The sequence below is a fragment of the Chrysochloris asiatica genome, unplaced genomic scaffold, assembly GCF_000296735.1.
Source record: "Chrysochloris asiatica unplaced genomic scaffold, ChrAsi1.0 scaffold00013, whole genome shotgun sequence".
NCBI classification, from domain to species: Eukaryota; Metazoa; Chordata; class Mammalia; order Afrosoricida; family Chrysochloridae; genus Chrysochloris; species Chrysochloris asiatica.
In genome coordinates, this window is record NW_006408531.1 from 23,626,625 (window position 1) to 23,653,462 (window position 26,838).

Consider the following 26,838-nt stretch of genomic DNA (forward strand, 5'->3'; position numbering starts at 1 on the left):
ATGGTAATGAGGGATTAAGTTCAAGCAGTACTGAAGGCATTGGTGAAAAACAGGCTTTAGAAATTGACAGAACACAAATTGAAATCTTTGAACAAACCGATAAAGCACTGGAGGCACTCACTCACAACTATGCCAAGCATAGATGAGAAGTAACGATCTGGCCAACCAATTGGAAGAGACCCGTATTTCCAAACAAAGATAACCCAACAGGATGGGTTATAAATGAACAATTATAATTGAACAACTGTCATTAATAAATTATCATTAATAAACATGCAAGCACAATTTTGCTGAAGATAATTCAAAAGTGGCTTCAACAATGCATTAGCAGAAAATTGCCAGAAACTCAAGTCAGATTTAGAAGAGGATGTTTTGTTGTTGCTGCTGTTGTCAGGTGCCATCGAGTCAGAACCGACTCATAGCGACCCCATGCACAGCAGAACGAAACAATGTCCAGTCCTGGGCCAACCTCACTAGAACAATGGATTTCATAACTGACATCAGATGGATCTTGGCTTAAAGTAGATAATACCAGAAAGCTGTTTACTTCTATTTTATTGACTATGCAAAGGCTTTCGACTGTTTGGATCATGACAAGCTATCGATAAAACTGTGAAGAATGGGTATTCCGAACACTTGACTGTGCTTCTGAGGAACCTGTACATAGACCAAGATGCAGTCATTCAAACAGAACAAGGTGCTTAATGGCTTAAAATCAGGAAAGGTGTGTTCCAGAGTTGTATTCTTGCACCATACTTGGTCAGTCTGTATTCTGAGCAAATAATCCAAGTAGCTAGATTGTGGCATCAAGATTGCAGGAAGACTCAATAACTACCTGTGATATGCAAATGATACAAGCTTGTTTGCTGGAAGTGGGAGGTCTACAAAAACTTACTGATGAAGTTAACACCACAGACAGCCTTCAGTATGGACTGCACCTCAATTTAAAGAAAACAAAAATCCTTACCACTGGTCCAATAAAAAACAAGATAAATGGAGAAAAGATTGAAGTTATCAATGACTTCATTTTACTTGGAGCCATAATTAACAGTCAAGAATCAAAGAAAAATGTATATTAGGCAAATCTACTGTAAAAGAAGACCTCTTTAAAGTGTTCAAGAGCAAAGATATCATCAGTTTGAGGGCTAATGTGCATTTGACCCATGCCATGATACTTTCAATAACTTCAAGTGCATGTGAAAGTTGATCAATGAATAAGGAAGATCGTAGAAGAGCTGATGCATTTCAGTTATGGTGTTGGAGAAGAAAGCACCATGGACTGCCAGCAGAACAAACAAATCTGTCCTGGAAGAAGTACATGCAGAATGCTCCTAAGACGCCAGGATGCCTGATTTAGTCTCTTGTACTTCAGACATATTATCAGGAAGGACAGTCCCTGAAGAACATCATGCTTGGTAAAGTAGGGGGTCAGTGGAAAACAGCAAGATGCCAAAGAGATAGACTGGCCCAATGGCAGCAGCAATGGGCTCAAACATAACAACTGTGAGGATATTGCAGGTCCAGGAAGTGTTTTGTTCCGTTGTTCAGAGGGTTTGCTATGAGTCCAAACCGACTCAACAGCACCTAAAAACAATACTACAATTTTTAAAACACTGATTAAAATTTATTTCATTTTAACCATAATTTTTATATCTTTATGTCTACCAGGTAATTGACCATATAGAAAAAGGAAGAAAATTACACAGAAGAGAAAACATACAGTACAGAGAAGTGAAAAGAAATGAAGGCAAAGACAATTAACAAAAATCTGAACTCAACAAAAAACCTGAAGAATTTTTTGTTTAGTAAGTGGTCTGTTGTATCTTACTCAGTGGAGGCTGAAGAGGATGTCCAGTTTTGGAACACCAGCCCATGGGGTGAATATCAGGAGAATCCGCATCTATCCAGTAGTCATAACAACTATTCCAGCCATCAAAGTGAACCTGGAGAACAAAAGGAAATTAACAGCACAGTCTAATATCTTCCACAGTAAAATGAATGCCTGAAGTAACCATTTTTATTCTCTTTTAAATTATATATTAGAATTAATGCCAAAGAAATTATTTTCATTATATAAATACCTTGTTCACAGTATAATGAGAGATGAGTCCTTGCCAGCGGCACTGCAGCATTTCTAAATAATATTTTTTAATAGAAAGGTGAGTGCTACAATCTTTAGTGGCCACCACATGAAAGGCCAGTTGATCATTAAGGCATGGTCACTAGGGATCAGAGACTGTGGTCTTTTAAGATGAAAGTATAAGTTGCTAGCATTGTACACATTTTACCTTTTAATTAGGTTCATCAGACAGACTTCTTTTTAAGGTCTATGAATTCCTTACTCTTTATAAGACAATACATGTCAGATTTTAAAAACAATGAAACATTAAAAACTAGATCATAACAGTTTTAAAAGAGTGCACGAGTGAACTGATTTGTAATTTTAGCGAGGAATAACTTTTGTAAACAAGGCACCTAACTTAAAAACCATAAAAGAAAAAACTGACCACCAGTATGACTACATAGAAATTTAAAACTCCAGGTGTCAAATATACTTTAAGGAAGATGGAAGGCCCACAACAAGCCCTCAAAAAAATTTGCTATACATATTACAAGGCTTTCTGTTCTTAATGTTTAAAATGTTATGTATCATTATGAAAAGATGTAAAATCCAATAGAAAGATGGTAAATAGATACAAATCAAGAAACCAATTACAAATGGCTAGCAAACAAATGAAAACATGATCAGTTATACGTTTAACTAAAAAATTACAAATTAAAAACCACAAAATAAAAGGGGGCTTTAAAACTTTTGTAGAAAAATGGAATTAAAAGACACTGAAATTTTCCAGTAACTTTTTAATATTCCTTCGTACAGGAAACAATGTTCAGTTAGTCCTTTCACTGAAAATCATAATACTGAACATCTGCAAATGAGTGTCTGAGACTGCCCACCAACAGTTCCCATTTGGGTAATGTCAAGATCAGATGACTATGAGAACAAATGAGTATTTTCAAACATAAATGGTAGATAAAAGAATACTACCTACTGCTAATAGTGTCAAGTAGGTTCCCACTCAGCAACCCTGTATAGGGTTTCTAGCAGTCCAGTGCTTACCCTATAGAACCACACCAGGACACAAGGACTCCATGTTGTTGTTGTTTTACAAACATTAGCTCATATACACATACTCTTTAATATCTACCTATTACTCACAACAACCCTGTATACAGGTTCTGAAGCTTTAAATCTTTACAGGAGCAGAAAACCTCGTCTTTCTCCGACAGAGCAACTAGCGCATTTGAACGTGGCGTCACTGTGCTCCCCAATCCCATCAAAGTAGGTTAGGTATTAAAAAGTACATATATATGAGATAATGTTCACATATATTTGCTTTCTGGAAAAAAATCAATAAGTAAATATCTTCAGAGAGAGACTAGGTATAGATGGGGTGGGATATCTTTCATTTACTACTTTTCTATACGGCATACAATTTCTAATTATATGTCTATATCCTTTAAAACTGGTTAACAGTGAAAATAAGAGTTATCTTCTTATTTTCTTTATTTCTAATAAAACTACTATACTTAACAAATTGAATCTATTAATATAGGTGGTACCTGACTTACGGTACATTGCAGTGATGAAGAGCTGTATTTACAACCATCTGGTTTTTGCGCATCTTACTGTTAGTAAGAGGTACTGTATACAATGTTGCAAATACCATTTGTAGATACAGTCATTCTCAGACACTCATTTGCAGATGTTCAATGTTATGATTTCCAGTGAAAGGATTAACTGAACATTGTTTTCTAAACTAAATCAGGGGCTTCAGTTGCTTGAAAATATGAATTCAAATACTAACCAATTTAATACAGTTGATATGCAGTTTAACGAAACAAAACATATTGTGAAAAAAAAAAAAAAAAAAAGGGGCCATAGAGATAGCTCACTAATTTTCTGACAAGAAATGCTATCTCTATCCCAAGGGATAATCAGATGAACCAGAACTTTCCATAAGTGGAGCTATTCTAGAAACTGACAAAATGCCAAGGCTATCCAATGCTTCATCATCAAAGTAAATGTTTATGATTGGTCTATTTTTAATGTATATAGGACTTAAAATATAAACTGCACATTTATTAATGATTCCAATCCCCTAAAGACAAATAAATATTGGATTTATAAAGATACTGATAATTATTGGGCTTAAATCACAATAGACTTATGACAAAGTCAATGAGAATAGACGGTGTTCTGAAAGTTGAGGCTACCTATATATAATGTTATCCCTTTCCTTTTCAATATTTTCACTTAATTGCTGTTGTTGTTGCTATGTGCTGTTAAGGTAGTTCCAACCCATGGTGATCCCGTATAGGGTTTCCAAGGAGTGACTGGTGAGCTTGAACCGCCGACCTTACAGTTCAAATAGCTTTACAGTCTGGCACATTAACTCACAGTACTACACCAGGGCTCCTAATATTAGCTTTAAGAACTTATTAATTAATGATGATCAGAACGAGGAAGCTGGAAACACAGAAGAAGGATCAGTAGTTAGAAAATATGACTTTGGTAATAGAAATGATGCCGGAAACTACAGGATAGAATTTTGCAAAGATTCTATGGGCAAAATACTGAAAGACCCAGCAAGCATCAAAAGAAGATGGAAGGAATACAAAGAGTTACCGTAGCAAATGAAATACCGATATTTAACCTCTTCATAGTTTGTTGTTACTGTTGTTGTTACGTGCCTTTGAGTCTGTTCCAACTCACAGCAAACTTACAGACAACAGAACAAAACACTGCCATGTTCTGTGCGATCCTCACAATCATTGTTACACTTGAGCAAATTGCTTCGGCCACTGTGCCAATCTGTCTTCTTGGGGGGAGGTCTTCCTCATTTTCACTGACCCTCCACTTTTAACACGCATAAGATCCTTCTCCAAGGATATTGTTGTTGTTAAGTGCCGACGAGTCAATTCTGACCCATAGCAACAACCCTGTATAGGGTTTCCAAGGAGCAGTTGGTAAGCTTGAACTACCGACCTTTGCAGTTCAAACAACTTTGCAGTCTGATGCATTAGTCCACAGTGCCACACCAGGACTCCATAGGCCCCTCCTAATAACATGTCTGAAGTATGAAATACAAAATCTGGCTATCTTGGTTTCTAAGGAGCATTCTGTCTATACTTCTTCCCACACAGATTTGTATATTCTTCTGGCAGTCCACAGTACTTTTAATATTATTCTCCAACACAATAACTCAAGTGCATTAATTCTTCTATAGTCTTAATTATTCATTGTCCAACTTTGACATGGATATGTGGCAAATGAAAATATTGCCTGGGTCAGGCTCACCACCTTAGTCCTAATACTGACATCTTTGCTCTTCAATACTTTAAAGAAGGCTTCTGCAGGAGATCTGCCTAATGCAAATAAGTTGCCTTGCTTCTTGACCGCTGCCTTCCATGCGTGTTCATAGTGGAGTGAAACAAATGACGTCTATGATAAATTCAATCTTTTCTCCATTTATCATGATTTTATTGATTGGACCAGTGGTAAGGATTTTTGTTTTCTTTACATTGAGGTGCAGCGCATACTGAAGATTATGCTCTTTGACCATTATCAGTATGTATTTTTAAGTTATCTTTGCTTTCAGCCAGCATGGTTGTATCGTGTACATACTGCAGGTTGTTAATGAATCTTTCTGCAATCCTGATGCCTCTTGGATTATTTTCTCAGCATACAGACTGAATAAGCATGGTGAGAGAATTCAACCCTGGCACACACCTTTCCTAATACTGAACCATTCAGTGACCCCTTGTTCCGTTCAAATAACTGTCTCTTGGTCTATGTATAGGCTCTTCCTGAGTACAATTAAGGGTTCCTGAATTTCCATTCTCTACAATGTTGTCCATAGCCTGTCACAGTCCACACAATGGAAAGCCTTTGCATATTCAATAAAGTACAGATAAACATCTTTCAGGTATTGTCTGCTTTCAGCCAAGAACCACCTGATGTAGGCAATAATATTCCTTGTTTCATGTCCTCATCATAATCCAGCTTGAACCGCTGGCAGTTCCTTGTCAATGTACTGTTGCAACCAGTTTTTTAATTACCTTTGCAAAATTTTAGTTGCATGAGAAATTCATGATATTTTCCAATGATTTCTGCATTCCACTGGGTCACCACTCTTTGTAATGTGCACAAATATGGATCTCCCTTCCATGTAGTTGGCCAGATAGCTGTCTTCCAAGTTTCTTGGCATAGAAGAATGAGTACCTCCAGTGCTGCATTAGTTTGCTGAAAGATTTCAATTTTTATTCAGTAATTCCCAGAGCCCTGTTCATTGCCAATGCTTTCAAGTGCACCTTGAACTTCTTCCTTCAGTACCACGGACTACTGATCATGTGCCACCTCTTGAAATTGCTGAACACTGACCAAATCCTTTTAATACAGTGACTCTGTTTTCCTTCCATCTTCTTTTGATGTTTTCTGCATCATTCAATATTTGGCCCATGGAATCCTTTAATATTGCAAGTCAAGGCTTGAATGAATTTTTTTCTTCAGTTCCCTTAAGCTTGAGAAATGCTGAGCGTAGCGTGTTTTTCCCTTTTGGTTTTCTAGGTCTTGGCATATTTCATTATAATATTTGATTTTCTCTGTGCCACCTGCCCTTTAAATTTTTCTGTTCAGCTGTTTCACCGCTTAATTTCTTTCATTTGCATTAGCATCTCTACTCTGGAGAGCACATCAGCATCTCTTTTGACCTCCATTTTTTCTTGTCTTCTTAATGACCTTTTGCTTTCTTCCTGTATGATAATATAGATAACATCCCACAACTCTTCTGGTCTTCGGTCTTTAATGTCTAATGCAACAAATCTGATCTTGAGATGATCTCTGAATTCAGGTAAGATATGTTCAAGGTCCTATTTTGACTCTCATGGACTTGTTTTAATTTTATCCGGCTTCAGTCTTAACTTGCATACGAGCAATTAATGATCTGATGCAGTTTTTCCTGGCCTTCTGGTTGATATATGGAGCTTTTCTACCATCTCTTTCCACGGATGTAGTCAATTTGACTTCTGTGTATGCCATGTAGTAAGATCCATGTGTATAGTTATCTTTTATGTTTTTTTAAAAAGGTAATTTGCAATGACTATGTCACTGGCCTTGCAAAATTCTGTCGTGTGATCTCCAGCATCATTTCTATCACCAAGGCTATATTTTCTAACTACTGACCCTTCCTCTCTGTTTCCAACCTTTGCATTCCAATCGCCAGTAATTATCAATACACCTTGATTGCATGTTTGACCAATTTCAGGCTGAAGAAGTTGGTAGAGTTCTTCAATTTCATCATCACTGGTTTTAGTGGCTGGTATGTACAATTGAATAATAGTGGCCTTGGAGGTATTTCAGAAGCATTATATAATTAAAGGACAAAAAATTGAGAGAATACCAATTGAGATGTTTTAATAAATGCAGTGCTGAAGCACTAATTTGTCTATGCCAAGAAATTTGGAAGAGAGTTACCTGGCCAACCACCTGGAAGACATTCATATCTGTGCCTATTCCAAAGAATTATCAAACTATATCATTACAATCACACTTGATTAAAATTCTGCTTAAGGTTTTTCAAAACTGGTTGTAGTACCAACAGGAAACTGCCAGAAATTTAAACTGGATTTCAAAGACAACATGGAATTGGGGATGTCATTGCTAATGTCAGAAAGATGTTTTCCTATGCTACATTGACTATGCAAAGCCGTTCAACTGTATGGATCAAACAAACTATGGATAACATATAAAGAATTGAAATTTTAAGACACTTAATTGTGCTCATACAGAAACCTGTACAAAGGCCAAGAGGCAGAAGTGAAAACAGAATAAGCAGGACACTGTGTAGTTTAAAATCAGGAGCGGCATGTGTCATGGTTGTATTTTTTTCACTTTTACTGATTCAATCTATGTTCAGAGTAATTAATCTGTGAAGTTGGACTATGTGAAGAATAACCCTACATCAAAACTGGAAAGATTCATTATCAACCTGTGATATGCCGATGACCTAACCTTACTTGTTGAAAGTGAAGAGGACTTGAAATACTTACTGATGAAAATCAATGAATACAATCTTCAGTATAAATGACACCTCAACATAAAGAAAACAAAAATTCTCAGAGCTGGACCAATAAGCAACATTATGATAAATGGAGAAAAGAATCCATAAACAACATTCATTGAAGCAACAGTCAAGGAATGAAACAACATTTTGCATTAGGCAAATCTTCTGTGAAAGTGTTAAAACAAAACAAAACATGACTCGAGCCATGGCATTTCCAATTGTCTCGTATGCATTCAAAAATTAGACAAGGAATAAGGAAGATCAAAGAAAAATTGATGGATTTGAATTATGGTGGATTTCCAGAAGAAGAAATAAATCTGTCTTGGAAAAAGTATAGCAGAAATGCTCCTTAGAAGCAAGATGGGGAAACTGTGTCTCATCCATTTTGGATGTCTTATCAGGAGGATCCAGTCCCCAGAGAAGGTCATCATGCTGAGAAAACTAGAGCATCAGTGAAAAAGAGCACAGCCCTCAATGAGACAGACTGACACAGTGTTTGCAACAATGGGTTCAAACAGCAAAGACTGCGAGAATGGTGCAGGACTGCTCAGTGTTTTCTTCTGTTGTCCATACAGTCACTATGGCACTCACTATGAACTGCCACTCACTTGACAGCTCCCAACAAAATAATTAAGCATTCATTAATGAATCTCACACTCTTACAACCCGCACACATTTAGATCAAGATAATATTCTTTGCAATGAATCTACTATCTGAAGCTTACAAATTAATTAATAATAAAATAATTTTGATGGTTTTTATTGTTGATGTAAAAATCAAACTACTAAAAATATATGTTAGACAATCTGTGATAACAGTAGATGTATGGAAAGGCACATAGGCTGAACAGGTGTGGGAGGGAGTGAGAGTACACATGGATACTGACTTTTGCTGAAAATACATCCATGGATGTGGATGAACACACAGAGGGCAAATTTATGTAAACTTGTTAGACATAACATTAAACATTGAGGATATTTATCGCTGGGCTAGGTGGCTTAGGCCCATAATCTCAAGGAACACTAAGGCCAACTGGTGTTAACATAGTCCACAAAACAGTGTTCTACAGTCTACTTTAGTGAGAAGTGACTGGTGTCTTAAAATTTTGTGAATGACCACCTAAGGTGCCACAATTGGTATATCTCCGTCTGGGGAAAAGAAGTGATGAACATCAAAGACATACGGAAACAATTAGCCCACTGAACCATATGACCATCAGTCACCACCAGCCTAAGGCCAAACATGGTGGCTGGCTACTACTACCAACTGCTCTGAAAGGGATCAATTACAATGTCCTGAGTACAGTGGGAAAAAAATGTGGAACAAAAGTCAAAATCATAAAAAAAGACCAGGTTTACTGGTTGTAAAGATACTAGGGGAACCCCTGGCAACTACGGCCCTTAGCCAACCTTCAGATCTGGAAATGAACTCACCCTAAGGGAAAAAGTGGGAAGGAGATACTATATTGGGGGGATGACAATCAGTGAGATGAAACAAAATGGGTATCAATTGTTGAATGGAAAACTGACCTCTATAGACCCGATTTACAATACAAATTTTTTAAAGTTTTTGTTTAAAAAAAAAAAAAAGTGTGTTAAAATCAAATGCTTATCTCCACTCTCCTTCAAAATGCTAATAAAGTTTTATTTTCAAAGTTTTAAACTAGTTAGTACAAACATAAGGGAAGTAGCAATGGCAGTTGAGAAATTACAACCAGCTTCAGCTTTATGGAGGGTAAAAGTGGATGGAAACCAAGCTAGCCTAATTTAAAGAGTGAGTTGAAATCTAGGAGACTAGAATTAGAAGCAAAGTGGTTCAATCTGGAGGCACTAAATGGAGGTCTGTAAGGATGAGGGTCTGAAAGACAGGATCGGTTCTAATTTTGAACATGGAGTGGTTTGATCCTGGATCTACTCCTTGACCTCACCCACCAAAGCAACTATCCCTTCAAAAAACCTGCAAAATCATTCACTGAGGCTCTGAATTCTAAGAAAGAAAATGGTGATGTGCTGAATTAAAAATAGGGGGACTAATCAAGAGACTACAGATTCTCAACCTGATCCTTCCCCTGTCTGTCTCACACAGTAGGTAACAGGTTCACAATTCCCTGGGAAGGAGAGACACTGGTCCAAAGAAAGGACCCCATTGCTAACAAATGTGAGTCTCCTAGTGCTAAAGCCGGTGCCTTCTAGTTCTACGATGAGTTCCACCAGTCAAGAAGCCCCACTCAAGAAAACAGCTTTTGTTCAATGCCTTTTCCTTAATCTAAATGACAGTCAAGATTGCCTGACATAGAAGGAATGTCTCCAATGTGAAATCGGAGACCAAATTAATTATTTAAGAGAGAAGTTTGGCAGAAACAGAAACAAAGCAGGGAAGGGAAGAAAAACTATCAAAACTATCACTAGTATCTTGGATAAGCACTAGATTGAATAAGCACTATCCACAGTTTGGCAGTTCAAACCCATCAGCTGCTCCTACAGGATGATCACTATGAGTTGGAAGCAACTTGACAGTGCTTTACAACAACAAAGTATCCTTAGAGAGGTATTAAGCAACACTGCTTCAGGAAACAAAAAGAGGGGGAAATCAGAAAAAAAAAGGAAAATTAGAAACATCAGTTTTAATTAAAACCAAAATATAAAGTTTGACAGGTGAAGTAGATTTCTCTAAGAAAGCTGAATAGAAAAATGAAAATTGTGTAACGAAAACAAAACATAAGAAAATCAGGGGTTTAATCTAAAGGTTCAATACCAGAGGGGCCGGAATTCTAGAAGGAAAACAGAAAAAAAGGAGAGGAAGCAATACAATAACACACAAACATTTTCCAAACTGAAAGACATAAAACTAAAGAGAAAAGGTTTCAGTACCTACCACAAATAATTAAAAAGACCCTCACACCATGGCACAACATTATGAAACATCAGACCAATAAGGACCTAGAGATGATCCCGAGAGATGCAAGAGAGAAAAAGTACATCACCCAAAAAAAAGGAAGCAGACTAGACTCACATATGTACAAAAACATCAGATACTGAAAAGACAAAACAATGCTTTTAAATTCTGAGAGAAAATGGTTCTCTAAAATTCACTGCGTAGTGGTTACGTATCAGGCTGCGAACCTTAAGGCCAGCAATTCGAAACTACCAGCCGCTGCTCCGCGGGAGAACGATGAGGCTTTCTACTCCCGTAAAGATTTACACCCTCGGAAACCCTGTACAGGGTCGCTATGAGTCGGAACCGACTCGAAGGCACTTAAACAAAAATTCACTACCTTGTCACAGAATGAATCAAATATAAGGCTAACAGACAATTTCTGATGTGCAGCCAGTCAAAAAAGCATGCTTTAATACATCTTTCTTTATCAGTCATTGCTAAGTGCCACTGAGTCAGTTCCAACTCACAGTGACCCTTGACCCTGTATAGTGTTTTCCGAGGCTGTATATCTTTGCAGGAGCAAAAGCCTCATCTTGTACCTGTGGAGCAGTTGGCAGGTTCAAACCATCGACCTTGAGGCTTGCAGTCCAGGGCTTATAACTATAGAACCACAGCATTCCCACATCTTTCTTACAAATACACAAAAAGATGTGGCTCAGCCAAATAAGAAAATAAAGTAAGGGAAACAATGTGTGGGATCCAGAAATGATAAAATATAACATAGTTTGGTCAGCAAAAAGAAGTGTGAGAATGAAAGTTCTGTATCAGACTAGACAGTACAACCACTCTGATTGGAATAGGTGGTCGCTGAGTTGTATGGAAATGAGTTTACGGATATAAAATGTTTTTAAAGCTACAGATGGAGTATTTTTAAATATACTTGAGTTTTTCAAAAATTAACTGAAATTCACATTTATTGACATATTTATTAAAATCTAATAATACATAAAAAGACAATAAAATAAATCACAGTACAAAGAAATTGCTGACTCCAGGAAAAACAAAAAATCAAAATAAAAAGACTATGTCCCTGAGCAGTGAACAATATTTAAGTATTCACAATAATAGGAAGAGTGAAGAATAAAACCAAACTGAAATAACCAATGAAAGGCTAAGTGCACGGCGTGGTAAGATCTACATCTAGAGTTAGGATAACACAGGAAGTTAATAAGGCAAACTTAAAATGGATGAACTGAAAACAATAGGAGCTGGATATTATCAAGAAAATTGTGAATAAAATGCCATAAACAACAGCCAAATGGTTTAAACTGGCTGCTTCTGGAGTCCAGCTGAAGAGGCTGAGGAACAGATGGGGTTTTATATTCTAAGTCTTTTATCAGCAGCTGAGTTTTAAAATGATGTGTTACACATTAGTAAAAGTTAAAATGTGTAAAACTCAAGAAAGAGGTGGGTGAGACACAGGAAGAATGCAGAGCTACAGGCAAATTCTCTGCCGTCTTCTAATAAGAGAACAGCTGACGCAAAGCTGACTCAGGATGAGAGCACAGACAGTCTGGTTGTTTCTCTTCAACTGTATTTGTCAACATCTGACAAAACACATAACAATCTAAATGTTTAACTTTTACAGCTCAAAGCATGACGTATATTTTATTTAACTTGAAAGTTAATTTTATTTCCTTTAAATTAAAGAGTTGACTTTATTCCTGAGAAATTTAAAATAATTTAGCTATGCAAATAACATACTATTATAGTTTCACCTTCTTCTTCTTTCTCCCCGGCCCAAAAAGAACCATGATTTACTGTTACATTATCTCTCACATTATCGGAAGAACTTCTACTGTTGAAAGCTTTTTTATATTATCAGAAGTCTCTGGTAACTCCTGAAACTGAGTCATGCTTTGAGTCACCCTGTTCGCTGACCTTCTGAGATGTATTGTCAGGAGTTTACCTTTGGCTCTCAAATTCATTCTGAGACTCATAACAAAGATGACTGTCAACAGTATTCATATCTCATAGCCTGCTCTTTTTTGGCTGTAAAGGTCTCACTAGAATGTTACAATGTGAGAAAAAATTCAACAAGCAGCAAAAAGAACTGGAGTGTAGTTTAAACACTGACACAAACTAATTGAACTCAACCTCTCTGGACCATTAGTTTATCATATGAAAAACGAGGGAGTAAATTTAAATAGTTTTATATTACAAAAGTAATATATGTTCCCGAAGCCAGATAATAATAATAAACAAACAAACCCTAATCACTTATCGTCCCAGCGCTGCTGTCATTTTGGGACGTTTCTTTCCAGAACCGTTTATGCATTCATAAGGAGCTCTGGTTGTTGTTGTTACGTGCCGTCGAGTCGGTTCCGACCCATAGCGACCCTGTACAGGGTTTCCGAGGGTGTAAATCCTTACGGGAGTAGAAAGCCTCATCTTTCTCCCGCGGAGCAGCTGGTAGTTTCGAACCGCTGACCTTTAGGTTCGCAGCCCGATTCGTAACCACTACGCTACCAGAGCTCCTTAAGGAGCTCTGGTAGCACAGTGTTTACGAGTAGGGCTGCTAACTTCAAGGTCAGCAATTCGAAACTAGCAGCCATTCTGCCGGAGAAATATGAGGCTTTCTGCTCCCGTAAAGATTTACAGACTTGGAAACCCTTTAAAGGGTCACTATGAGTCATAACCAACTCCATGGCACACCACCACCACCACCACTGCCTACTTATGGTGCTGTAGGATAATGCTCTGGACTGGAAGGTTGGTTTGAACTACAAGGTCAGTGGTTCAAACTTACCAGCCACTCCTCGGAAACCCTATAGAGTGGCTATGAGTCAATACCAACTCAGAGACACGTAACAACACTCCCTTACTTTCCACCTCTCCTATTATCTGATGTTATACTGCATTTACGGTAATATTAAATATATACTAGTTGACTATTTTGCACATTAACAATGCACATCTAATAGTAATGAACACTGAGGTGCAAGGCTAGAATAACACTGACTCTGATGATTAAAATTACATGTCAACTTGACTGGATTATGATGCTCAGTGGTTTGGCAGTGATGTAATGATGTTGATTTGGCAGTGATATAATGATGTACCAATCTTCCCTTCTAAGATCTGATGAAGTCATCCTCCAGTTTCACATTATGCCAATTTTCATGTAACAACCTGATGTAGCACTGTAGGATAAGCACTGGACTGCTAATTGCAAACTCAGCAGTTCAAATCCATCATTCACTCGTTAAAAACCCCATACACGGTTGCTATGAGTCAGAACTGACTCTACAGCACTTAATAATATACCTGGTCTTTGAAATGTAGCCATGTAGTAGATAATATTAAACCTGAAATTTTTACTTACCAATATTAAACATTTTTCTAAAATGTTTAATTTTAACAATATATACATAGGTAATTTATTTTAATCATCTCCTAATGTTGTTGTTCGTAAGTGCCATCAAGTCAGTTCCAACTCATAGTGATCCTGTATAGGGATTCCAAGGAGCAGCTAGTGGTTGTTTGAAATGCTGACCTTGTGGGTTAGCAGTTCAGTGCTTATCCTAGAGTGCCACACCAGGATCAATGTAGTTGAAACAAATGATAAATAGAATAAATATCACTGATGTATTTTTCTTGGGAGCTTTGAACTTTGAGTCCCAGAACACATGCACAAGCCCAATGGCACCAGAAATAGCTTGGAAAACACAGCTTAATGTGAATATTCAGTGAAGTTATCCCTTATAACATAAATTTCAAGATCTGATATTCTTGAAGAAAGGGTAAACAACATTCTAAGACTCTTAATGATTAAGGCCAAAGTAATCTTCAGAAAGGCTGAGCTACTTCACATTCCTATTAGTAGTATACAAACCAATTTTTCCTGCACCAAACTCAAGTTATTTTTATTCAATTCTGATCAATTTGACTTATAATACTATCTTCCTTAATCCTACATTTATTTGACTCTTGTTGCTGCTGTTGTTAACTATCAGTCTAGATTATTTAAAAAAAAAACTACTTCTAATTCTAAAATACAATGACTGCTTTATGACTTACTTTACTAACAACTAGGGCAGTTAAGGGAACTCCTGGGTGTGGCACTGTAGGATCAGCACTGGACTGCGAACCACAAGGTCTACAGTTCAAACCCACCAGTTGCTTCTCGGAAATCCTATACAGGGTCTCTGTGAGTCAGAACCAACTTGATAGCACATAACAACAGCAGGGCAGTTAATGAGTGCTGGTGTGGATAAGCACACTACTGTTAACCACGAGGTTGGCAGTTCAAACCCAACAGTCACTCCTCAGAAACTCTATATAGGGTCCCTATGAGTTGGAACCGATTCAATGACACTTCACAACAACAACAAGGCAATTAACACAGAACCCTAATGGTACAACAATTAAATGCTTGGCTGTTAACCAAAAGGATGACATTTCAAACCCACCTAGTGACTTCAGGGGAGAAAGACCTGGCTTCTGTCAAGAGTACAGCCAGCTAAGCATTTCTGCTCTGCCAAGTGGGTTTTCTATGTGTGAGTCCACATCAGCTTAACAGCACCCAACAACAACAAAGGGCAGGTAACAAGGAAACGTACTTCATCATTGTTAACACTGGCCTTGCATTACTTATAAGAAATTATTTAGACGTTTTAGGATTATGTAATTTTAAAACACAGTGAATTGTTCAAATTAGTGATAACATTTCCCCTACTGTTACCACAAATATCAAATGCAAGAACACTATGATTTTGTAAAATACTACATAAATCTAATATTTTGCTGTTAGTATAAAAATTATTATTCCCAACAGAAATTCCCAACAATCTTACAAAGTAAACAGAATGGGTATTATTACAGTTTGAGAGTAAGTGAAGTCAACACTTAAGCCAGAAACAATAGACTTGGCTTCCTCCTACGAAAATTCCCTATCATATTTCACACTTCAAGATAGTAAAATGAGCCAATCTTTCCACAATTTGTTTATAAGACGTGTCTAACTTTAAAAAACTGAACTCTAATTAAAAACCTAATGTCATCTATAAAAGTATTGATCTTTACTCCTCTGATCACACAAAATATTCCTCAGAAAAGTCTATATTTAACACATTTCATAAAAATAGTAACCTTTAAGTTTATCATTGTTACTGACTGCCGTCGAGTCAGTTCTGACTCATAGCGACCCGTGTACGGTTTCTGGGGAGCAGCTGGTGGGTTTGAACGGCTGACCTTGTGGTTGGCAGCCCAGTGCTGATATTATATATCAGAGTCAAATATTGTTAAGTTTTCTTAATGAAATTTTATTTTATGTGCTGGGTCTACTTTCCCCAAACATGCATTCATGCCATAATTAAGGACAAAACTTAAACAGAAAGAAAGAAAAAGAAGAGGGCGAGATGAATACTAGCTTACAAAAATTGTACTGCAATTTAATGAGAATATTCCTATAGGTTTACTAATTTAATTACAAGCCTACACGAATTCAATCTCTTTACAAATTTCCATCCAAGATGTCTTACAACAATAGACAAAACCACAATGCAACAGAGAAAACTTACTTTTATTCGGTGATCATCCGTGTCTGCAACAGTTGCTACTCTAATAAACATGGGGTTTCTTTTGTCTACGACCTCCAGCCTCATTTTTTTCTGGAATCCATGTGGCGGTTTCTGCCATAACAGAAAATTGTATACAGTGTTAGAGGAAGAGACAGTACAGGAAGTGGACTTGATATTACAAAGACAGAATTAAAAAAAAATAAGGGGGGGAAGGAGCTATTTCAGAGAACAGACCTATCAGAACTCTCCAGATTCTAGGGTGGCGCTGGCCTTGACCCTCCCCATCAAATAACACAATCCCAACACATGTGCATAGGCCCTTAGGCATTAAAAACAGCCAGACACCTAGTGATGAGAGCACGTAAAACAGACTTAAGCAGGATACCTGATGATGCCGTTTAAAATGTTGTGTTTTGATTAATCATAGGGAAGACAGAACTTTTTCACAGTAGGTGGAAGTGTCTTGGCAAAAAAAAAAAAAAAAAAATCAACAAGCATGAAGATTACCATTAAAAGAGAAAACATTAATGTGACTGAGAGGAGGCACTAAGATTAGAAGCAGTATTAAAGGCAAAAAACAGAAGATGTCTGTAAAAAAGAAAATTAGCACCAAAACATGTAAGCTCGAATATCCTAGAAAAGCGGGAGGGAGCACGGAGAAACTAGAGCTTCTTAAGTACTCAGCAGATATCTGAAACTACTGAGGAAAGGGGACTGCTTAATATGAAAACAAAACAAAAGAGCAATGCCACTGAGCCCAGGATGGTAGGCAAATTAATTACACTTTCTGAGCTTCAGACTCCTCCTCTTTAAAATAAGGGAAATAAAATTGTTGTTATGAAAATTACATAAAAACTGCCAAAATAAACAATACAAGTCACCTAAGAGGTCAAACTAAAGAAACCTTTGTTTTCTGTCAATATAAATGACATTATATAGTATACCAATCTGGTATAACTTTACCCAGCTTACATACAGCAAAGTGTAATGTAGCTCTGATTGTATTAGACTACATTCCTGTCAGAAACAGTCCAATAAAAATAGCATAAAGGGATGCTACTTGGTATCACATAAGAAGGCATGGAGCATTTCAGAGAGCCTACCTCAGTTTTACAAGCCTATGAGTTTGATATGATCATACCTGGAATGAACCAGGTTCTTAAGTCTGATTTGCTATTTAAAATGAAAATTATCAATTAGATTTCTTCTAGTGACCAACGTCCACTGTCTCACTCCTTTCACAGTATTAATATACCTGGGATGCCACGCTAATAACTCAAATCTTCCTTGATAAGCAGGAGGTAGATCCAAGAAGAGGAAAATGAGTAGATAATTCATCTACTCAAGGGTGAACTTTAAGAACTGTCTCAGTCCTTAAAAAGAATAAAGTTGTCTAGGGTTGTGTCAGAGGCCTAGTATGGTACTGTAGGATAAGCCCAGACCACAAAGTTGGTTTGAAACACAAGGTTGGTGGTTCAAAATCACCAGTCACTCCTCATAAACCCTATACAAGGTTGCTATGAGTCAGAACTGACTCAATGACACTTAACAACAGAGTGGTCAAAGGACTCAGCTGCTAACCAAAGGATTTTTGGTTCAAATCTACCAGCCTCTCCATGAAAAAAGATGTGGCAATCTACTTCCATAAGGATTATAGTCTTGCTAACTGTGGGGAATCCTGGTGTGGCGCTGTGGGTTAATGCGCTGGGCTGCAAAGTCTTCTGAACCGCAAGGATGGCGGTTCAAGCTCACCAGCTGCTCCTTGGAAACCCTATACAGGGTCGCTGTGGGTCGGAACCGACTTAACAGTATTTAACAACAACAACAACACGGAGCCCTAGTGACAGAACATTTAACTGCTTTGCTACTAAATGAAAGGAAGGTGGTTCAAACCTACCTAGCAGCTCAGGATCACCTTGTAATCTGCTTCTGTAGAGATTGCAGCCAAGTAAACCCTATGGGGAATACACTTAATGGCACCCAAGGGATGTTTACACCCAGAACTAGATTTTTCCTTTACACAATGCTTGATACCAATAAATCATTCCTCTTTGCCATGTTTTAGAAATATTTTACGCAGAACATTTCCATCTTGTTAATATACTTTTTCTGTCTACTAATTCCACGTAACAGAATACTTAATCAAGGTTTCTAACATTACTCTTGCTAGTATGTGGTTCTCAGTAACACAAGAAGACTAGCCTGTCTCTCTGACTGTGCTACTTTTGGAGAAGGTTGAGGGTCACTCTTCAAACACTGATTCCTCCCAGTTTCAAAGTCAATTTGACTTTATTCTGAGTTATAGGAACATCTAAGTCCTCCAGGATGTATTGGCTCAGGGTAGGAAGGAGGATTATTACTCACATCCTTGAAGGTATAAAAAAATATCTTTACTGAATCTTGTAAAATAATTAACTTCAGGGTCCAGCTATGTGCAGCGATTTATACAACATCTCACAAATAGGGAATATTTCTTTTAAAATCCTGGAGTTACTCTCTTAGGTGAAATCATACATAATCTTTGATGTAGGTTTTCTTCATGTACTATGATTTTCCTTTTAAGTTTTTAGATGTTCTTTTCTTCTAAATTTGGGCCCATGCCTTCTAAATATTTCTACCACTTAAAATACTTGCAATTTATACTCAAAAGAATCAGCTAATGAAAAGTTTTATTTTTAATAAACTAATTAGTGACACTGGAGTCCTACTGTGACACTGTAGGATAAGCACTTGGACTATAAGAGTGGCAGTTCAAATATACAAGGTACTCCTTAGAAAACCTTTACAAGGGTGGTTATAAGTCAGAATCAACTCAAAGGCACTTAAAACTAACAGCAATAATTATTAACATAAAAAAATCTCAACTATTTAATACATCTTTCACTTCTTTTAAATTCATAGGAAAATAAGAATTATAAAGTGACCTAAGTTGAACAGACGGCCACCACTCGTCTGTCAGTTTGTCGTACTGTGGTGGCTTGTGAGTTGCTGTGATTCTGAAGGCTATGCCACTGGTAGTTTAAATGCCAGCAGGGTCACCCATGGTGGACAGGTTTCAGATGAGCTTCCAGACGAAGACAGACTAGGAAAAGAGAGTGATGAACTACTTCCGAATATTTAGTCACTGAAAACCTTATGAATAGCAGAGAAACACTGTCAGATATAGTGCCAGAAAATGAGACCCTCAGGTTGGAAGGCACTCAAAATGCAACAGGGGAACAGCTGCCTCCTCAAAGTAGAGCTTTGATGACACAAATGGAGTAAAACCCATGGGAGAAAAGCCCGCGGGACCTTCATTTGCTGATGGGGTAAAACTCAAAATGAAGAGAAATAGCTGTAAACATCCACTGAAAATCAGAACATGGAATGTACAAAATATGAATCTGGGAAAATCTGAAGTTGTGAAAATGAAATTGAACATATAAAACATCGATATCTTAGGCATAAGTGAATTGAAAAGGACTGGTATTGGCCATTTTGAATCTGACAACCACATGGATTACTATACCGTGAATGACAAATTAAAGAGGAATGGTGTTGCATTCTTTGCCAAAAAGAACATATCCAGATTAGTCAAGAGGTACAACACTGTCTGTGATAGGATAATATCCATGTATCTATAGGGAAGCCCAGTTAATACCACTATTATTCAAATTTACACACCAACCACTAAAGCCAGTGAGGATGAAATAGAAGAATTCTACCAACTTCTTCAATCTGAGATTGATCAAATATGTAATCAAGCTGTACTGATCAATACTGGTGATTGGAATGCAAAGGTTGGGAGCAAAGAGGAAGGCTCAGGAGTTGGAAAATATGGCCTTGGTGGTAGAAATAATACTGGAGAACGTTTGATAGAATTCTGCAAAACCAATGATTTGTTCCTTTCAAATACCTTCTTTAGACAGCATAACAGATGACTATACACATGGACCTCACCAGATGGAATACAGAGAAATCAAATTGACTATATCTGCATAAAGAGACGATGGAAAAGCTCCATATCATAAGTGAAAACAAGGCCAGGGGCAGACTGTGCAAGAGACCATTAATTACTTATATGCAAAATCAAATTGAAGCTAAAGAAAATGAAAACAAGTCCACAAGAGCCAAAACATGACCTTGAATATATCCCACCTGAATTTAGAGAGCATCTGAAGAACAGATTTGATACATTAAACAAGGAAGACAGAAGACCAGAAGAGTTGCAGGATGACATCAAGAATATCATACATGAAGAAAGCGAAAAGTCATTGAGAAGACAAGAAAGAAGGAAAAGATCAAAATGGATGTCAGAAGAGACACTAAAACTTGCTCTCCAGCGTAGAGATGCTAAAGCAAATGGCAGAAATGAGGAGGTTCAAGAGCTGAACAGAAAATTTCAAAAATGAGCTTGAAATGATAAAGCCAATTATTACTACAAAATGTGTGAAGATCTGGAGTCAGAAAACCAAAAAGGAAAAACACACTCAGCATTTTTCAAGCTGGGGGACTGAAGAAAAACTTCAAGCCTCGACTTTTGTTATTGAAAGATTCTCTGGGCAAATTTTTGAATGATGTAGAAAGCATCAAGAGAAGATGGAAGAAATACACAGAGTCGCTGTACCAAAGGAAATGGTTAATGTTCAACCATTTCAAGAGGTACCATAAGATCAAGAGCCAATGATACTGAAGGAAGAAGTCCAAGGTGCACTGAAGGAATTGGCAAAGAACAAAGCACCCGGAATTGATGGAAAAAAAATTGAAATCCTTTAAGAGTGTGAGGTGGCACAGGAGGCACTTACTCATCTCTGCCAAGAAATTTGGAAGACAACTATCTGGCCAACTGACTGGAAGAGATCCATATTTGTGCCCATTCCAAAGAGAGGTGACCCAAAGGAATGCGGAATTCCTTGGACAATCTCTTTGACATCCCATGTGAGCGAAGTTCTGCAAAAGTTAATACAGAAACGGCTACATTCATGTATTGACAGAGAATGTCTAGAAGCTCAAGCTGATTTCAGAAGAGTCTGTGGAACGAGGGATATCATTGCTGATGTCCAATGGATCTTTCCTGAAAGCAGAGAATATCAGAAAGATGTTTACTTGTGCTTTATTGACTATAAACATTGTGTGGTCATGACAAGCTATGGACAACATTGTGAAGTATGAGTATTCCAGGATACTTAATTATGCTCATGAGGAATCTGCACCTGGACCCAGAAGCAGTTGTTCGAACAGAGCATGGGAACACTGAATGTTTTAAAATTAAAAAAGGTGTGCGACAAGGTTGTATTCTTTCACCATAGTTATTCAACCTGTATGCGGAGCAAATCATCTGGGAAGCTGGGTTCTATGAAGAAAAACATGGCATCAGGATTGGATGAAGACTCACTAACAATCTGTGATATGCAGATGATACAACCTTGCTTACTGAAAGTGAAGACGACTTAAAACATTTACTGATGAAGATCAAAGAGCATAGCCTGATGAAGATCAAAGAGCACAGCCTTCGGTATGGATTACATCTCAATGTCAAGAAAATAAAAATCCTCACCACTGGACCAATAAACAACATTCTTATCAACGGAGAAAAGACTGAAGTTGTCAAGGACTTCATTCTTATTGGATCAACTATCAACACTCATGGAAGCAGCAGTCAAGAAATCAAACGACATATTGCATCAGGCAAATCTGCTGCACAAGAACTTTTAAAAGTGTTGAAGAGCAAAGATGTCAGCTTGAGGACTAAGGTGCACCTGACCTAAGCCATGGTATTTTCAGTAACCTCATATGCATGCGAAAGTTGGACAGTAAGGAAGACCATAGAAGAATTGATGCTTTTGAGTTGTGGTGTTGGAGGAGACTATTGAAAGTGCCATTGGCTGCCAGAAGAACCAATAGATCCATTTTGGAAGAAGTGCTGCCAGAGTGCTCCTTGGAGGCCAAGATGGCTAAACACTGTCTCCTATAGTTTGGACATATAGTCAGCAGGGACCAGTCACTGGAGAAGACTATTATGTTTGGTAAGGTGGAGGGTCAGAGAAAAAGAGGTCACTATGAGTTGGTACTGACTCAATGGCACCTAACAACAACAAATGTGAAACAGAAAAAAAAGTAATACTACATTTAATTTCCGATTCTCTCTCTATACAAGAATTGCTGTTGCTGTTAGTTATTATCAAGTCGGTACTGACTCATAGCGACCCTATGCACAACAGAACGAAAAACTGCCTGGTCGTGGGCCAACCTCGCTATTGTTGCCACGCTTGAGCCCACTGATGCTACTACCACTTTGCCAATCCATCTTGCTGGGGATTTTTCTCTGACCCTCCACCTTACCAAACATGATATCCTTCTCTAGTGACTGGTCCCTTCCGACAATTAGGTTTACTTTACATCTTAAAAACCAATATGTAAATTACTCTTTAAAAAGCAGATTATTAGCAAGGTACTGTGGATTAGAGCAAGGTAATCTAATAAAAACAGATGAAATGGTATGTTGGTACTTAACAGTTTTATAAGAATAACAATTTTAAAAATAACATCTCAACTTGCCATGAAAATTCCAAAAGAACGAGCAAAGATATTTTTAATTTAAAAAAGAAAAAAAAAGAACTTCTCCTGTCCTATTTGGTACTTAACAGTTTTATAAGAATAACAATTTTAAAAATAACATCTCAACTTGCCATGAAAATTCCAAAAGAATGAGCAAAGATACTTTTAATTTAAAAAAGAAAAAAAAAGAACTTCTCCTGTCCTATTTGGTCTTCCAGAAAAGCTAGAGGAAAAAGGTTTGGTGGAAAATGACAATAACTTAATCCATACCATCTCAAGTAAAATTATTTTCCAAGAAAACTTTCATGTCCAAAATGAAAGTATATTTTAAATATCACAATCAAGACCAGGCATAAATTTAATTGTTTACATTATACAAGTTAAACCTATTTCTTTCCCACTCCTTTCATGGCTCAGGAGAACCATTTGTTGTTCTTCCATGTCAATGAATGAATGTCGGCAACACAAATTCATCAGCTAATGGGAAACGCATTATCTCACCACTTTGAATGCTCTTGCAGGAGCAGGTAAAGAATTGGTTTCTTCTAAATATTTATCCCAAGAAAAATGCTTCACATTTGGGTAACCTAAAATAGAAAGAAAAAAGTAAATCCTAAGAAATTTAATCAAAATCATTGTAAGAATCATAAAATTATAAAAACTACAGGACTACTTGTAGTAACAAATTTGTTTTCATCCTCATCATGAATGCTCCACTACTTTGTAAATGAAAAAATTTTTAATGCATATATGAAGGGGCTTTAGAAAGTTCATGGGAAAACTGAATTAAAAGATTATGGAATGTTTTTTTCATGAACTGTTTTAAGTATATATACACATTGTTGTTATTAAGAGCCATTGAATTGGTTCTGACCCATAGTGACCCTGTATAGGGCTTCTAAGGAATGGCTGGTGAACTTGAACTGTCAACTTTGCAGTTCAAACAGACTTGGCAGTCCAGTGCATTAGCCTGCAGCCCACACCAGGACTCAAATAATACAGGTTGTTGTTGTTACGTGCCATTCAGTCAGTTCCATCTCATAGCAATTCTATATAGGATTTCCAAGGAATGGCTGGTGAGTTTGAACCACCGACCTTGCAGTTCAAACTGACCATGCAATGCAGAACGCCACACTAGGACTCCCCTAATAATATATGTTGTTGTTATGTGCCGTGGAGTCGGTTCCGACTCACAGCGACCCTGTACAGGGTTTCTCAGGCTGTAAATCTTTGCGGGAGCAGAATGCCTCATCTTTCTCCTGCGGAACAGCTGGTAGTTTCGAACTGCTGACCGTGAGGTTCATAGCCCGATTCGTAACCACTACGCTACCAAAGCTCCTTTAGAGGTAACATATTTTCAACTAAGGATAGTCTTATAACACATGACACAAATCAAAAAGAAACCATAAGTATCTAAAAGGCAGTAATTTTATTTGTACTAATTAAGAACGTTTTCTTATGTGTGCAAATCAGAGTACCAATATGTAAATGTGAAAATGTGGCTAAAAGTTAAATGGCCATCAGTATAGAAGTGTGCAAAAAATGCGTTTGTGTTTTTAAATGCCATCAAGTCAAATCCAACTCACAGTGACACTGTACAGGGTTTACAAATCTGCTGTAAATCTTGGCAAGAACCGAAAGCTTCGTATTTCTCCCATCCGGTGGCTAATGGGATCCAAGCTTGTGGTTTGCAGTCCAGTGCTTACCCCACTGAGCCACTGCACCCCCCCAAAATGCATAGTACATATGAAATGCAAAGAATTTATTAAAACCAAGCTAAAACTACCCCCACTGCCATTGAGTCAATTCCAGCTCATCGTGATCCTGTGACTAACTACATCTTTATGGGAGCAGAAGGTCTCATCTTTCTTTCATGGAGCAGCTGGATTTGAACTGCTGATCTTGTAGTTAGCAGCTTAAGATGTAACCTACTATGCTACCAGGACTCCTTGTAAAAAGGATGTTGTTTTTATGTGCTGTGGAGTCGGTTCCGACTCATAGCGACCCTATACAGGATTTCCAAAGAGGCTTTCTACTCCCGTAAAGATTTACACCCTCGGAAACCCTGTACAGGGTCGCTATGGGTCGGACCCGACTCGATGGCACTCAACAACAACAACAACAACAATTCTTTACAGGAGAGAAAGCCTCATCTTTCTCCCACAGAGCAGCTGGTAGTTTTGAACTGCTGAAATGCCAACCTTGCAGTTAGCAGCCCGATGCATAACCTACAGCATCACCAAGGCTCCTTAAAATATATGTGAAACTCAATGGATTTATTACAAAGTTTGTTTACTTATATACACTATTATGTACAGTGTTTCATGTACCTCATCATATTGTTAAAAACAAATGTTGTTAAAAACTAAAACAAATGATTCATTCCCTCTCCCTCTTTGTTTCTCCCAGAGTCCAAAATCCACATCAAGAACTAATGCAGTTCATAATGGTGGGCCGGTGGGGTGGGAAACTGACTTCATAAAAGAGGCCAAGAAAATAAATAAACACATTAGAGATAATGGAAGTCAAGGTTTTCATCGATGATGAAGAGAGGTATTAGTTTAAAAAGAGAAAAAATAGAATGAACTGGGGTCCTGCTTTTCCACTGAAGTTTGGTATAAAATCAAGATTTAAATAGATACAAATAGATATGAAATAATATATATATAACAATAGATTTACAGATACATGCTTTCTCTCTCTGTCTACTAAGAAAGCCTGTAAGTCACTACATAACTCAGTAGCAATGAACACATTTAGTGCCCACAATTCAGTTTCTAAATACTAAGGAATAGATAAACACCGGTATCTTAGGCATTAGTGAGCTGAAATGGATTGGTATTGGCCATTCTGAAGCTGACAACCACATAGTTTACTATGCCGCGAATGACAAATTGAAGAGGAACGGTGTTGCATTCATTGTCAAAAAGAACATATCCAGATCAGTCATGAGGTACAATGCTGTCTGTGATAGGATAATATCCATGCATGACAGGGAAGCCCAGTTAATACCACTATTATTCAAATTTACTCACCAACCACTAAACTTCTTCAATCTGAAATCGATCAAATATACAATCAAAATGCATTGATCATTACTGGTGATTGGAATACAAAGGTTGGGAGTAAAGAGGAAGGATCAGTAGTTAGAAAATATGACCCTGGCGACAGAAAAGATGCTAGAGAACGCATGATAGAATTTTGCAAAACCAATGATTTGTTCCTTTCAAATACCTTCTTTAGGCAGCATAAGCGACGACTATGCACATGGACCTCAGCAGATGGAATACATAGAAATCAAACTGACTACATCTGTGGAAGGAGACGATGGAAAAGCTCCATGTCATTAGTGAAAGCAAGGCCAGGGGCAGAATGTAGAACAGACCATCAATTACTCCTATGCAAATTCAAACTGAAGCTGAAGAAAATGTAAACAAGTCCATGAGAGCCAAAATATGACCTTGAATATATCTCCCCTGAGTTTACAGATAATCTGAAGAACAGATCTGATACATTAAACATTAAAGACTGAAGACAAGAAGAGCTGTGGGATCAAGAACATCATACATGAAGAAAGCAAAAAGTCATTAAGTAGACAAGAAAGAAGGAAAAGGTCAAAATGGATGTCAGAACAGACACTGAAACTTGCTCTCCAGTGTAGAGATGCTAAAGCAAATGGAAGAAATGAGGAGGTCCAAGAGCTAAACAGAAAATTTCA

At 37.5% G+C, this 26,838-nt stretch overlaps 1 protein-coding gene across 2 annotated transcripts in view; it reads right to left on the reverse strand.

Annotated features, from left to right (window-relative positions):
* Positions 1–26,838, reverse strand: part of L3MBTL3 (l(3)mbt-like 3 (Drosophila)) — a 146,677-nt gene that overhangs the window by 59,446 nt on the left and 60,393 nt on the right. For both annotated transcript variants that reach the window (XM_006834672.1, XM_006834673.1), the window contains 3 exons: positions 23,622–23,707; positions 16,584–16,694; positions 1,829–1,943 (listed from right to left, as the gene is read on the reverse strand). In XM_006834672.1, coding sequence (XP_006834735.1) covers positions 1,829–1,943; positions 16,584–16,694; positions 23,622–23,707 — 312 coding nt within the window. The remainder of the gene's footprint in view (positions 1–1,828; positions 1,944–16,583; positions 16,695–23,621; positions 23,708–26,838) is intronic.